We start from the raw sequence: 16,322 nt of genomic DNA on the forward strand, positions 1-16,322 counted from the left end.
ATCCACCTGTGATATTGCCCTAACTTTCTCAATTCTCATCATCCATTCTTCTTTCAATTTTTGCTGTTCAGCTGGATAAAGAGCTTCATGATTTTTTTCCTATGCAAATGGATTTCCTGTTTCAAGGCTTCTCTCTGACCATTTTGCTCTTTGTAGGCTTTAGAAATTGCATGTGTGAATGAACTCTGACATGTAATCAGAAGTCGATCAGAGGAATGTGATGGACATGGTTCTTTTAACTCAGTACTGTCTCAGGGAAAAATTATTCTCAGAAAAAAAAATTTGGAGTCCTTTCTTTTTGAGTTTTCCTGAAAATAAACAAAATATTAAGGAGAAATTATCTTCTACTTAACATTCTGGACCACTCATATATGACTTTCTGGTGCCAAAGGTGATTTGCTTAAACACTGATTGATATATCTGTTCCTTTTCTTCCCTTCCTTTTCAGAATTTTGATGGAGCCACAGTAACATCCTTTAAAATCAGTCTGTGACTTTTGTCAAGGCCCACAACACTCAGAGTATTGATTAGTGTGTTGATGTTGTACCGACATGTGTCTTTGTGTTAAAATCCCAATTAAAAGTGATGCCATAATAAGAGCAAAATTGAATGAATAAAAATAACTTGCATAAATGCCTATATATGACTCACCAGTAATGACAGCTGAATAATACTTGCAGGTAGATGTGATGACAGAATAACTTTTGAGAGCATAGTAAAATTATCTTGCAGAGAGATACACCATAATAAAGGCCATGGGATCTGAGAAATTAAATCATCATTTCTTGAAGTATTAAAAATAGTTTGCATGGGATAGCAGTAAGTTCAACACAGCTTTTGATCAGGCAAGATGAAAAGTGCTGCTAACCTACAATTATTCTAGAGTTTGAAGCAGATGCTGTGCTTTCCATTGAACCTGAAGGTAAGTTCTAATGCTCCTTACCAATATCTGCTGTCAGTCAAAGGTTTCAGGAATTTCTTTATCCAGTACCCCCTGAAATTTATCTTGGTTGCACACCATTTCATACTCTAGTTCATGTACAAGTTTTTAAACAAGTGGCATTTATCTGTATGTGACAGAAAAGTATGACACACAATGGAGACATCTTGTCATTAAGGGGTAGAACCAGTTTCCATGAGATCTGTTTCTGCTGTGGACTTGTCAGGTCATGACTACAAAATTCAGCCTTTCTATGCATTTTATCCTTAGTAAAAAGGGGATAAAGATACCTTTGATATTTTTCTTGCTTATTTTGGGATGTACTTTTTTAACAATGTGGTTTTCATTGGCAGCTGTAATATTAATGTCATAGAAACAAAATAGTTGAAAATCCAGTCAGGATACAGTACTAGATTTTCTCCTCTCTCTCTCCCTCTAGGTTTTTAGAGTGTGGGATATACAGACTCTATCACCACTGCAGGTCTTCTATGAAAGTAATGGAACTCCAGAAGAGATGAATGCCTTTCCTATGGTATTTGACAATGATCATGGCATGCTTTTCACAGGTATGTTATTACAGCTGGTGTGTGAGAGCATGCCCCTTCTCCTAGAATCCAATTTTCTTTATGATTAAAGACAACTGAAGTTGAGTACAGGAGTGGGTTATATGAGAATATACAGAGTACTGGGAGACGAGGGTATTATACATTAAGACTATTTTAAAGTGGGTAATACATGGTGTTAATTTCACTGTTGAAAATGGCATGAAAATATGCAGCACGGGAATTAACAGCAGGAGCCAAAGGAGATGAGAAAGGCTTCTCTGAAGGCAAGATGAGCCTCCCACAGCGAAATTAAACTCAAGACGTTGTTATATAGACTTGTCATTTCTTGAAAACTATTAAGGTATTGATCTCCCCCTAACTATTTCCCTAGGACCCACCTCCTTTTTGGAGATGAAAACATACAGCAGCATGCAATCTCTGTGGAGCCCTCACAAGTATATTCAAACCCTTTATTTAACTCAGTAGCTAAAAACAGACCAACAACCTGAGGTATCAACAGACTCACTGCCCAACTGATTAGGGATAAAATGTTGTGGGAACTGAACCTGAGGTTTCTGTGCTCTGTTTCCTGACTTTGTAGCAGGGACCCTGGCAACTCTGAGGGACCAGAACTTTGCAGTTGTCACTAAGGACGTTAGCCTTTTATATGTAAGGCAGAGGGTCTTTAAATCGGCAGGGTTTGTCTGCCCCAGAGATGTAGTCACAAAAAAGACAGCTATGTTCTGAGCCTATAGAGGCCTGACATGTACCAGGCAAATAAAGTGATTGTCTTTGGAGACAGCTTTTTCTGTCCTTGAATTAGGAACAAGGCACAAAGCTTGTCAGATCTGAGAAGATGAATGTGAAACATTTTGTTTTCAGTGATTTGATGGTCTCTACTGAATTTTTTAATCACTAAAGGATACAGATATTGTCTTCATTTCAAATTTATGCTTGTGAGATTTTCAAGGCTTGGCAGTATCGGGAATTTATACAGGTCAATCCTGGACAAAATGAGGTAATTTGCCCTTATAAACAATGGTTCTGTAAGTACCTAAATATTTCTAAAAGTCTGGTCCTAGAGTCTGTTAATCATTCCATTAAGAGCCTAAGAGAATGTCTCCTTGCCACTGAAGAGGGCAAGAGACTGAGGCTGTATGAGTGAATTCATTCTCATTGCTGTGTACCTGGCTTCACAGAGGAGATTTTCACTTAGTACTTCACTAACGTTCATAAATCACAGCTCACCTTCATGCTTCATTTGAATATTGCCATAGCTTTCCCTCTGTGTCTGTTTCCAAGCTGCTGGCCTTTGTGCCTGGATTTATGCCAAGGATTAGGCATAATGCTCCTTTGCTCTGTACTCACTGCTGTTCCTGTGCTGGTAGGTCAGCAGGGATACCAGGGCAGGGATACTGGAGCTGCAATGGGAGACTGCTTATGCACTCTGGCTTGAGAGTACTGTACTTGTCCTTTCTTTTGTCTTACTGTCTCTGTCTGCCTCTGCCACCTCTGATCTTAGAGTACTGGAAGGTGTTTGGAAAACACCATTCAGAACTGCAGTGCTGTATAACAGAAGGTACTTGAAAGACATCATCATTGCCTGCAGATAGAATTGCTTTATGTCTAAGAAAGCAGAAAGCAGAAACCAGAATTTATTTGAGTGATAGATCTCCCAGTTAGAGTTTTATGTATTTGGGTTCATTCCATTTCATGCCAACCAAGTCTGCGACTGGAGGATTTATGGCTTCTAATTTGCAGTCAGGATGTCAATCTCATCAAAGGTGGGCAGAGAACTGTGTACGACAGGTAACTACTTAGCCATTGTTTGACTTTTTTGGGAACTGTGTGTGAATGTTTTCTGCTTCAGAGAACAGGTATTCTCAAAAAACAGAAAATTCTCCATATCTTCTTCAGAAGAACTCATATGAACCAAATGGTTTACATGAAATCTTTTCATTTCCAGGAAAAGTAATCATGGACAAAATGTATAGATTGTCACTTCTCTCACCTTGTGCAGGTTCAGATGTCATTGATATTTATCCCCTAGCTAATGTGATACAAGATTTAAAAGAGTTGCCTCAGACACATGAGAAGAGCCTAAATGTTGTGCTTTACAACAGAGCTTTTCACCAGATTCTCAGCATTTGCACTGAGTCAATTCTGAAGGTGAGTGTAAGTTGTCACCCTCACCCTTTATATTGAAAAATAAAATTCTCAGCTTTTTTATTTGGAATAAGATATCAGTAATTTGATAAGTTACTAGTAATTTTTATTCAAAGTTGTTTTCGCTCAAAGGTGTTTTTGTGGCTATTTTTGGGGTCCAAAGAAGTGGTAGCCGTGAGCCCTATTTGGTTTCAGAAGATCCAACTTTTCTTTTTAACAGTGCTACAGTAATCATAAGAGGTACTGAAAACCTGCAGTTTTCACCAGCTGTTTGTACATTAGATGGCAAAATTTGTAGGGAGAGGTAGCATCTTTTATTGGGTCAGTTGGTGATGCATGGCATTCCATGGAGAAAGGCTTGTGTGTGTAATGGTTTGTTCAGTTTATACTTTGTCTAAAGATGTTATTTGTCACTGTAAACTCTGCCTTCCTTAGACCACAATGGCTGCAACACTATTACTCGCAAGAGAATTCAGAGCACTTGTTGCTACAGAAAATCAGACTACAGTGTGTATGAAATCAGTGGCTACTTGATAAATCCTGTTGAATCTGAGCGATCCCACTACAGTGGCCAAATTTTGTACTGGTGTTTCATTATAAGGTGTTGCTTAAGTTTCTAAAAGTATTCAATAATGATCAGAGACAGTTGTTTCTACATTTTTGGACCAAATGTTTATGAAAAGCTTCATTTGTATATTCTGCACAGAAACTGTAACTCAAACAATTCTTTCTAGTCAAATTTCTTTGCTTTGAAACTGTAAAAAACACTTTCTAATTAATGTCAGTCTCTCTAACTTAACAAGGGTCTTTATCACAGCATACGTAAAACATAGAGCCTCCCCTTGCCTGGGTGGCTTCCCCAGAGAGGGGGACATTTTCAGGGAAAATATACTGTGTTTCAGTACAAAATGTTGCTATTGGCCATAATTTCTCCTATCACAGTAGAACATATTGTGTGACTGGTTTTAGAGGATGTATTAAAAATAACTATCATATTATTTTTTTAGGTCTGGGACGTAGAAACAGGATCTCAAATATATCAAATAGAAGATGCACATGGGCTGAATACTGAGGTGACCTGTGCAGCCATTGAAATAAATGGGGTTTATCTTGCTACTGGGGCATGTGATGGTAAAGCAATTAAATAATTACTACAATTTTTTTTACCTTTACTACTTTTTATTACCCTTTTTTTTTTAATATGGCATAAGCATTAGCAGACAGAAATCTTTGCTGTGACCGTCTCAGTGACAGAATTAATTTTGATTGCACAGCTCTCAGTCTGTAGAAGGGTGGGGTGGGTCTTGGTTGGGTTCTCTTTGATACGTGGTTCACAGAGATGTGATTTTTGGCTGCTTGGGCTCTGGTTCTTTTTTAGCCTATTACTCTTTGAAAGATTGTCTTCAAAGCTCTTGGTCTGACAAGTTGTTTCCTCATAATACTTAGGATCTAGATCTATAACTAAATGGCTGCAGATGAAGAATGGTAGTTCTAAAGTTTTCTACTCTCTAAGCTCAATTTTATAGTGTTGGAAATCATTGAACAGAAGTCATTGAACACTAGAAGATAAAGGCAGAGAGAGTGAGAGAGAGAGATACAGATATAAATGTTTCCTGTATTTTTCATGTCTGGTATTAAGGGTGCATGAGTTTTAGGTAATGTGACCAGACCTTTCCAAAACACAAGTACACATTGAATTGTGCAGGAAGCTTTAATAATTTTAGCATCTGTTAACATGAAAGAATAATTCTTACATTAAAATGTTCAAGAGTACACACCTGAATTTCTAAAATGTGGGAAACTTACGAAAGCTGTCTCTCATGACGAGGAAATTATAGCCTTTTCCACACAACATACTGGCTAATATTCCTTGTTTCTACCTGGGAGCAGAGACTGCACCCTTTATAGATCTTAAGAGCACAGGAGAAGGTGAATGTTGTCAAGTCTTACAAAAGAAAAGTTACACATAATTAATTGCTTTTCTTAAGAAAATTTCGTAGCTTCTTCTCCCCACTAGCTCTCTGGGAAAAATCCAGCAATCGGGTCCCTCTGCTCATTGCTATCGCTCAGAACCCAAAGTCTTCTGCCAGATAGCCCACACTCTGATTGCTCTCTGATAATGTTATTCAGAAACTGTAAGAAGTAAGGTAAGCAGAGATCTTTTATCCTGGGCTGCACAAAAAAAAAGACGTGGAAAAAAGATAGAAAAATTGAGAGGGTAGTGATGTTTTCTGGTAAGTTTTTTTTATCCCTACAGCTGCTTTGCTAAGAAACACACAGTTAGAATTTTTGAAAGACCAGTGACCTAGCTCTTGACCTCAGATTGGATTTTCTTTCTTTCTCTTTTCCCTGTTTGATCCAAATTAAGCTTCTGGATTTGCAGCACAGGTTATTGCTAAAAGTTCATTCCCTTTTCTACATTTTTGTCATTCCTGTGCAGGAACAGTGAAAATCTGGGAGTTTGAAAGTGGGCAAGAAGTTAAAGCCTTGCCTTTAGCACAACACAGCAATGATGAGCATCGAGTGCTGAAGATAGTATATCTGAAGGCTGATGAGGATCAACATGCAGTTATTGTTTTGGAGCAGAGAGGGAAGATAAAAATCATTCAGGTTTTTCAAATATGCTTCTTTCCCCCCCACTAATTTAATTTGGTAGCCCCTCATTTCTGAAGTAAAATAAGACTTTTTTATTAATTAGTAAATAATCTTCTAGAAACTGTCAAGGAACAATCTACTTTTTCAATGTAGTCAACTTAGCTTTTTGCCCTTCTGTCTACTGTTAAAATGTTTATTAGTCCATCACTGGTTTTCAGCATTCTCATAATTTTTTCCTAGAGTTTGCTTATTCATTTGTGATTGAGGTTTCATTAGTTACAGATCCTGTGAGGTAAGGGCTTTAAAATATTGGTATTGTTACTACAGATGGTGTTTAGTCCATAAGAAGAGCTTCTTAAGATAATATTTGTCACAGAAAACAAGCTATATTTTAAGTGTGTATCTAAACAGGATACACGCTTGCTATAATTCTTTATGAATAAAGAAATCTTTTCTTTCCTCTTTCATTAAGTCAGTTATTTTAACAGGGTGACTCAGCTCAAACAGATCTATATGTCACATGGGTGCTTTCTGAGATAGTGCCATTTCCACGAAGGAATCCAGTTGTGTATCTGGCCCTGAAGCCTAGCTCCTTAGAAACACAAGATTTTTTTCCAGAGATTCGGCTTCTATGTAACACCAGTTCCATGAGAAATGATACAGAGGTGAGAAACACTTCAAAGTTTCACATAATTTACAGAAGTTTGGAAAGTAAAATGTTTACTGTACTCACAAAGATTTCATGTTTTAGCAATGAAACAAGAACCAAATAATTATTTCCCATTGTGGTCCCTTACAACCTTATAGGTTCTATGATTCTGTGATTACAGACTTTTTAGTACACTGAAATAAATACACGTAATAAATCACGTAAGAAAGTGACTAAGGGCTATGTCTTCCTAGAAGTCCATTGCATGGTTATCACCATAATTAAGGAGTTAGAGTTGCTCTAAACATACACTGCACATTCCTACACAATATAGTGTAAGGTTGAGGTTCTCTCATAAACACCTCTAGAAATGTCTTTCTTCCTATAGCTAGGCTGACCTTTAGTAGTAGTGGCACAGAAAGATCAAACTGAGTATCAGAGTGGTTCCATTTTCTCCTCTTACTGCTTTGGTAAAGTAAAATGTCAAATTTTTGTTTCAATTTATGTTTTGATTTAATTTGAATAGTCCACAAGACTTAAGTCCCGTCTTGTAAAATTTCACTAACTGTGTAACAGATGTGGATGATGTTTATAGAAAAGTCATTATATCTCTGTTTGGTAACTTCTTCCTTTACTTGATTAGAATATCTCCACAGATACCTACTTTTGATTAATCTTTAGCCCTTTACACCTGTTTTCACATGCTCAAATTGCAACTGTGTTGTATAAAGCAGGTCAGGTTGGAGGCCCTTGTCCTCTGCAGCAGGGAGTATCCTAATACTTTCACTCTCTGCTTCCTCTGGTGCTTCTATGTAGCTCAAATACAATAGTATTAAAATAGCATCCCATATGCAGTTGTTGTAGACACTGTCCATTTAGGTATCTTATTAGATTAATTTAAAATATTTCACTATCTGTAGTATTCCACTCTTAGTCCTACTCCATTTTTTCTTTTAATCTTCTTTGTAGACTTTTTTATCTTCTGTGGATATTAAGTGTTTTGATGTTTTAAAAGTAGAAGGATGCAGATTGATAGCAACAGGAAGTGCAAATGGTGAAATAAATTTGTGGGATTTTGAATCTGCCTCTGTGAAATGCCTGTAAGTATTACTTTCATGCCTTTTGATCTCCTGTATGTCCTACAAACTTTTCAAATGGCATACAGGAAATTCCAATATGCCCAAATATAAAGGGTGATTTACAAGCAGGAATTAAAGTAGCAATTTATGTGGGCCCTCCTCCCTCCCACTTCAAATTACTTTACCAGCTAATCTTGACATTAAAGGTAGGAGAAGTGATCAGGAGAGTCATCTGGGGAAGAGATGATGTAATTAAAAATAATGTTTTAACATAACTCAGCACTGCCACTGAAGGAAATTCTCACAATATAAATCACTCTAGTCATTGTGTAGAGGCTGCTACTGAGCTGAGAAACATCCTTATTTTGGAAGTTTTGTGTTTGGGAGGACATTTGGAAGTAATGCTGCTTCAGATGATAATTGCAGATGTTCTACATTATCATATCTCGATCACTGTCCATACCTAGAAGACTAGAAGTCACATTCAATGAGAAGAAACATGATGCGATTTTGGAGGTTTGAGAGTAAAGATCTTTCAGAGAAAGTGACAAAGAGTGAGCATAGGATGGGTCCAGATATTCATATGCCCACTAAGCTGCTACGTCAGTAAACTGAACAATGGCAATATGTCCGGTTACACTGAGTGGAGCAGCATGGCAGTATTCCTGTGTTACTGAAGGAATACATGTCTTTTAGGACCATACAAAGTCAGTATTTAGTTATCCTACCCACGAGTTTCACTTCATCCTTCATGTATAAAATTGGCAAGTTTGTGAGAAAGTGAGGTGAGTTTTCTGTACCATGGAAAATAATCAAACCTTTACTGCAGTTCAGACTGTGGCTCTTTCTTTATATTTACTCCCCCATATTTGAGTCATACAATTTATATTGAAGCATAGAAGACAGGAAAGTCAATGCTTTGTAAATAGAGTACTTTACCTAGGGTTCACATCACTGTTTGAGTGCCAGGAAAAAGGTACATTGCTAACACTAACTTAGCTAGTTAAGTTACTTCATTTTCTTCTGAAATACTAATCCTCAAGAAAATACTTGGCTGAATGAAATTTTTATCATTCCATCAGATACCTGGTTTTCCTGGCACAGGCACATTCTGTAAGTCCTCTCCACTGACATTAAACCATCATAACTGATTCACTGATTCTGAAAAACTGTCTAAAACTTTAGTCGGCATGCATTCTGGGAAATGAAAAGTTTAAAATTTTTTTAATTACAAGTTAAATGTGAAGCATTTTCTGGAACAATACACAACCTATCTGACATATCCTGTACAAATATCTTTGTTTTCAGGGGTAAAACTACTGAAGACAACCAGGGCTCTGGTGTCAATGCCATATTATTCCTCATACATAGTGTTTCCTCTTCCAGGTAACTGTATTTGATCTTCTTTGGGGACAGGCAAAGTCACTTGGAATTTTGTTGTAGTAATGTTGTAAATGATGTAATGTTTCTCCAAGAATTTGAGAATATGAGATAAAATCTAATTGAATTGAGAATTTATTTTTATTTAATCAATGCAAGTCCATATAGTTAATTAGCTTACCCATTCTTAAACTATCATAATGCTTGTCAAACAATGTGCTATTTTTTCATTCAGTTCTCCGTTTTTCCTCTAAATGATCTCATAAGTCTCAGTTATGTTGAAGAATTCAACAGAACGTACCCTTTGCCCAGTATCAGTTTTCCAGTGTACCATAACTTCTTTTATCTCTGTGAGATAATTGTGTGGCAGCAGGCTTTTTCTTTATTTTAGACCTGATAAAATCCTCCTGCTTTTAGATACTCTCAGCAAAGAGGCAAGCACATCGAAGTAGGCCACAAGTAGCCACAAGATTCCTCTTAAAACAATCTAGAAGCTTCCATAGGTTGGTAGTGTTTCATGAAAAAAAGAATTTTAGCTAAATATGCTCATTTTGAAAGAAAGGCATTGCACCTGCACATCATTTCAGAAACGTTTGTCTTCCAATGGATATGCAAAGGCAATGATAGCCAAAAGGATTCAGTATGGCTTAAATACTTATGCAGCTTTAAGCTTTTAACAACTAGACAGCTTTTTTGCTCTTGTGAACCATTAAGCTGGTTTACAGTCTTATGTTGCTTTAAAATGGCTTATGCTACTTGATGTCAGGGTTACTTAATTGAACATAAATTCTCTTTTTGACATTATAACTTAACAATTAGTTTAAGAAATCCTAGCTAAATAAAAATTGAGTTATTAAAATTCATAAATAGATTTTTTATAAATGATTATAAGCTTTTACTGTTCTTAAACAGGAGGATCATACAGTGACTTGGAAAATCATACAGTCTTAGGATGTTTTGTATTTACTGGGAAGATACCTGGATAAATTTGATCATACAAACAAACAAAAAAATGTTCAAGCATGATAGCAAATCTGTAAAATCAAACACAGAAAATTGCAAATTTATGGCCACCTGACCAAATTTAAATGGACTACCCCAGCCACATACTTTCTAACTGTCCCAGTTATTCAGATACTCTTGCCAAAAACAGAGCAGCCTTGACATTAGTGTGCTATGTGGCAAGAACCACTTATTAACAGTCAGAACATTTCTTGACTCAGAAAAAAAACCGTTGAAGATCACATCCATTTTTTTCCTTCTTTTCTTCCACAATACCTCATTATTGAGAGTTTTCATAACAAATTAGAAAATAAGTTTCTGTAATTAATTGAAAACTATTTGCAGAGAAAGTACTGTATAAAATGAAAGGGAACAAGCCATAGGCATGCAGTTAATTTTTCCTTTTCATGCCTTAAGGATGAATACCAATGTTACTTTACATTTACTATGGATTTCGTTAGCTCAAAACTCCTGCCTGGAGAGGTTGGCAGTGTAATATGCAAATATTGCCTAGTAACTTTAAAAAATATATATAAAATCAATGACCCATAGTTGAATCAGTCTAATCAGTTCATGTACTATTTTATTATACCTTTTTAATGCTGGATGATGTTGATTTCCAGATATCAAATAGTATCTTCAAGAATGTCAGTGATCTTCAATAATTTCTTTCACACAGGAAAAGAAGTGCCATGTCCCCTACTCCTTCTGTGAGGAGTGATGCCAGTGCCATTTCGGAGCAGGGAAGTTCTTTGGACCTGCATGAGGAGGTATGGTGGTTTGATGGATTTGGTAGCATTCAAAACAAATTTCTGTTTTCTTTTCGGTTTTGGTTTTAAAGTACTGTAACGTACTAAAATCCCTCCATGTGCATCTGCAAAATTAATATTAAGAATTATGAAGAAATTAACTTTATTTAGCTTTGTTAAACTGACTGTGGCAGTGCTTTAAGAATCCTTTGTTAGTCAGCTGGCTTTGTGACACATGGAATAGCTGCCTGTCAAAGTGTTTGGCAGATACTTATCACTAGTAATTCTGACTTTCAAATGGGGATATACAAGGATTCAAGGGGAAGATAAAATAGACAAATCATGAAGTACTTGAATAAAAGCAGAACCACTTCTACATTGCAGCCACACTTGCTCGGAAACACTCTTTCAAATGAAAGGGCTTTTTTTGTTTGGTTTTGTTTGTTTCTTTTTGTGTTTTTTTTTTACCATCATTGTATCAGTATCTCAATCAGTATATTTTTGCTAAGGATAGCATTATGTTTTTTCTGACACTTTTTGCCCTTATATGCCAGAAGGACATGCCATACTTGCCGAGCAATAAAAAGTAAGTAGGCAAAAAGAGGAAAATCCTGCTAACTCTCAGATTCTTACCAGCATGTTGTTTCTGCAGAACAAGGTACTTAGGTAGATTCCCGAGCAAACACTGGCTTAATTGCCATCTGCAAACTAAAGTACCCAATACATTGTGCTGTGTCCTCATTAGAATAACAAATGGAAAGTGATTTGCAGCTTTAAAAAGATCCCTAGAAGTCCCATACATCAAGCCTTACGTATAAATGTGTAGGATGAGATTTAAGTGATTTATCCTCTTCTGAAATACCTCAAACACTTGCAGCCCGAGTTTTCCCTGCCTTATTTGACTTGGCAATTTCTGAGGTCAGTATACTGATTACTGTCAGTCTTAGGGATCCTCAGAAGCCTGTGAGGCAAGAAAAAAATGAGGATTTGTGAAAATTCTCTTACTGAATATGCAGACATGAGTCAATGTTTGTATATGTATAAATGTATTTATACACTGCGTTAATTTTTGCTCAAGGCAGTAACAAGACTATATGCAGGTTCTGAATTACACTCTCAGAGAGATCTAGGTTACATTCACATGGTTGTAAGTGATTGACTTTGCTTGTCTTAAGAAATTAAGACTATTCAGCCAAATTTACGTTTGACATGCTCCTTAATTCTCATTAATTTAATGATTTGTTAATATGTTGATTATCTTCAAATAAAATGTTTCTTGTTTATACTCAGTGGAAATTTGAGAAATATTTGAATAATCCAACTGAAAAAAATACGTTTTTAAAATCATTTCAACTAGTGAACTGTTCTGTGTACACCCAAATTCCACTTCCTAATTCTCTTACATTTTATTCCTTTCTTTTAGGAAAATGCAGAAAGTGATGAAATTAATACTGAAATTAAAACAGGTATGGAAAGCAGTTTTCATTCTTTTTGATGCAGATCCATGAGTTCTGCCCAGATTATTGTAGAAACTGAGTTTGTCAGTTTGTCTGACAAACTGTGTTTAGAATAATTGGGTATACCTTTGGTATATGGATGACAGATCTCATCATCTCCTGCTCCCTCCTGATTTGCAGTTATTTCCCAAAAGCCAGGCCAGGATGCAGGATATGCAAGACTTTAATTGCTTTTTTCTCCTAGTAGACATGATAGCACTTTCAGAGCTTAAGAATGTCAACTATGCACACTTTTCTTCTACATAAATATTGAAGCAATGAATTATTGAAATTGTATACGAAGAGCCAACTTGAGTCAAGCATCAGTAAATGACCTCACAAAAGCTTCAAAACTAGGTGAAATTTTAGAAAAAAAATTCTTCATTATGGTATCTGTCTTTAAAAAATCATAATCAAGAGAGCGTAGTGCGTAAGAGTTAAAGCTGTGTAAATGAGTTGGTGAATTTGCAAGAAGTAAATCCTCTAGATTCTTCTGAATCCCTTAGAAATCCTCTCCTGGAAAGCAGAATTTCCCAATAATAAGAAATTTGATCTGCAATATGGATTTAAGATTAATTTATTTGGGAAAGAAAGCACTCCCTAAAACTAGAATATTTGTAAGCCTTGTAGTTGCCCAATGAAGTAGACACTCATGTTAGGTCTTGCATCTGCTGAATGTCTGTGAAGATCCTGCCAGCATCTCCAGCTCTGGGAAAGTCACAGCAGAAACTCAAAAAGGGTCTCTGTGACCCTTTTTTTTTTTTTTTTTTTGCTAAATCTCCTTGCATTTAGCAAAAGTTTTCAGTTGGAGAAATAAGTATAGAAATCTATGATTCCAGAATTATTAAGTGTCATTTAGCTATTAAATTTCATTGCTGAATTCATTGTTATCTCTAGAAGCCTCATGCAGAGATCTGCCTGGTAGCTGTCCTGATGTCCTGCACTCCTCCTCCATTCTCACTTGTGCTTGCAGTTCCTGTAAAATCTATGGCTCTCTTCTAAATAAGGTTCCCCTGCATCATTGAGCAATAGTTCTGGCTGGTTTAGATAAGATAATGAAGATTGTTCCCATTTCTTTTCAGTTGTCTTTATCCATACCTCTAATGTTTTAAAAATAATGCCATCTTGAAAATGCACTTTATTTTCAAATGTCATTCTTTTTCTAGTGTTATGTAATTTCCATGCATTGAAAAGCAATACTAAAACCTTTTGAGAAAATACATGATCATTTGTGTTCCAAAGCAGAAGAAACACCTAGCCGTAAGAACTCCCAAAATCCAGAGATGAGTGTACAGTTGTTGAAGGCTAAAGCAGGACAGTCACCTATACTGGCTTCTGCCCATGAAAGCAGCTGTATCCGCCTATGGAGTATTCAGGTAGCTAACTGAATGTCTTTGGGATGGGACTGGAACATTGAGAAGATAATTCCACGAATCTTTGGAAAATTGCACTCTAACTAGGAATTGCAGCAGCAAGTGCAGATATTTATTGCATCTTTTGGTTATCAGTTTTTTCCATAGACACAAATTAGTTCTGCTTTCGTAACTGCATCAGGGCTTAATGGCAAGTGGAAAGCAAGGAAACATGATTTGAAATAAGTATAACAAACTGACTCTAAATTTATGTGAAAGTCTAGAATTTGATTTTTCACCCACAACATTTACCTTCTAAGAAAGGATGATAGGCAAGACAGAGTGTCCTACTCTCGAAAGAGGATAAATATGTCTGGAAAATTGTACAAGCCAGCTAGCACTAGTAGGGTAACAAGCCAGGAGAGAACAGTGTCCTAACACATTGCATCTACAGCTGCTACGGGCTTGAAAAGCCAGTCATGCAGCCAAATGGCACAGGCTTATTTGTCATATCACCTCAGATCTATAAGACTTCCAGACATCATGTTACTCTAAGTAAGATACACAAAGTGACTACAGCAAGAGGGAAAGAACCACTATATGATTGGTTGATTGGTAATATAGGTCATTGTGGCAGACAGTGATCATAAAAAGTCAGCCATGTAAGGCTTTACCAGGAATCCCAGCTAAAACAAGTCATGGGAAGAATTTTTCCGAAAGATGGTGAGGTAACTTTGCCGATGTTTTATGCAAAAATAGAAAATTATGGTAAATGTATCCAAGTATAGTAGGTATGAGCTTTGTTGAATTTTGTTTTCTTCACAGTTAGTGTGCTTAGATTCCTATAGGAATCTTCAGGTTCGTATACCAGTGGTGTTATCACTGGAATGTTATCATTATTTAAATGGATGACAAAATAAGAATCTCCTTATGAGCAAGACACTCTCCCTCACATCCTCTCAATGCTGAAAAGGCAATAATGGAGAAAATCTACTGGTGCTAACTTGAAAAATAGAACAAATTGGTGAAGGAGACATTTTGGGCCCATTTGCAGCAAAAAACAACATTTCAATGGCAAATGAGGGGCATACTGATGTTATCCCATAGCAAATGAGGGGTAAGTGATGAAGTAGGGGTAGGCACAACTAGACTGACTTGCCCAAAGAATTAAACAGCTTCTCCTTTCAACGTACAAGAGACAGCAATCCAGTAGACTTAGGAATTTACGTTCTTAGCAGCTCTCTGAATAGATATGAACTCAATAATGTTGACTAGATAAAATCAATGGCACTCGAATTCGGATGAATTTATATTTTTAATGTGGGTGTTATAAGATAAATATGTGGAGTTTGTTTGTTTTAGGGAAACTTGATGAAAGAACTTCTGCCATTTTCAGAACATCCCTCAGGTCCTCTGACAGCGCTGTGTACAGACATCTTCACTAAAATTCTTTTGGCAGGCAGTAAAAGTGAGTAAACATGTTAATCATTCTGTTCAGGAGAGTCAGTAGGACAAGACAATATCATGCTGTAAATGTGCCAGAAATGTGGAAACAATGATCCAAGTGCTGCTAGGTTTTTTCTGTCAAAGCTATAATTAAATAAATGTAAAAGGTGTTTTGTTTTATAAAATGATGGTAGATTAAAGCTTAGTGTTATAGTGTTATCAGTAGAATTGTTTTCATAAAAGACACTAAAATTTTCTTCATTCACATGCCCTGAATATACTTTCCATCTAAATTTTGATATTGGTCCCAAGGGCATATTGCTAAGAACAAGCAAACATTTCAGTTCCATGGTAATAATACTAAATAAAAAGTTGCAACTTGGGCTTTACCAAGGGCAGTGATTCAAACACTGAAATGGAGTGCACAATAATGGCACAGCTATATAGGAAAAGCACTTTTCTATGCTAGCAGCTCATTACTAGACTTTTAATTTCACGTGACGTCTGGCTTTCCTTTGGCAGAATTTTCAAAAGTTTATCTGCTCTCTGATTCTTCTTCAAACCATTGGGATCACCCTGGCAATTTTCCATTTCTGTGTCTGACATAATGTGTCACTTTTCTTTTTAAAGATATACTTCCAGCTTCCTGCTCTTATGTGGTCAGATATTGGATGGAACAAGGGATTTTTCCCCTTTTGTTTTAAAATTGAGCAATAATTTGACTTTTATACTGAGAATGATATGGAGTTTCCACTCCTCTCTGATTCAAATGTGTAAATGAGTTCAGAAAGGCAACATGCACTGAACAGTATTTCAATTAATTTTGGAAAATATCCGCCCTACTATCTATTCATTTGATACTCTCCCTTTGCCTTTTTGTCTTTGTGTCACTGTGTATTTGCTTTTCATGCTTTCCACACTCT

General features: G+C 36.3%; 1 protein-coding gene across 12 annotated transcripts in view; it reads left to right on the forward strand.

The window, feature by feature from the left end:
* Positions 1-16,322, forward strand: part of WDR64 (WD repeat domain 64) — a 127,945-nt gene that overhangs the window by 95,771 nt on the left and 15,852 nt on the right. For 10 of the 12 annotated variants that reach the window (XR_015802373.1, XR_015802374.1, XM_088161554.1 and 7 more), the window contains 11 exons: positions 1,380-1,506; positions 3,506-3,654; positions 4,659-4,782; positions 6,092-6,261; positions 6,735-6,911; positions 7,865-7,995; positions 9,283-9,360; positions 11,036-11,126; positions 12,529-12,571; positions 13,844-13,977; positions 15,316-15,421. Coding sequence is in view for 10 of the 12 variants with exons in the window: in XM_088161554.1 (XP_088017680.1) it covers positions 1,380-1,506; positions 3,506-3,654; positions 4,659-4,782; positions 6,092-6,261; positions 6,735-6,911; positions 7,865-7,995; positions 9,283-9,360; positions 11,036-11,126; positions 12,529-12,571; positions 13,844-13,977; positions 15,316-15,421 (1,330 nt within the window). In the remaining 2 variants the exon portion in view is untranslated. The remainder of the gene's footprint in view (positions 1-1,379; positions 1,507-3,505; positions 3,655-4,658; positions 4,783-6,091; positions 6,262-6,734; positions 6,912-7,864; positions 7,996-9,282; positions 9,361-11,035; positions 11,127-12,528; positions 12,572-13,843; positions 13,978-15,315; positions 15,422-16,322) is intronic. The other 2 variants (XM_088161557.1, XM_088161558.1) reach the window with 1 other exon arrangement.

The sequence above is a fragment of the Sturnus vulgaris genome, chromosome 3, assembly GCF_052056855.1.
Source record: "Sturnus vulgaris isolate bStuVul1 chromosome 3, bStuVul1.hap1, whole genome shotgun sequence".
Lineage (NCBI taxonomy): Eukaryota > Metazoa > Chordata > Aves > Passeriformes > Sturnidae > Sturnus > Sturnus vulgaris.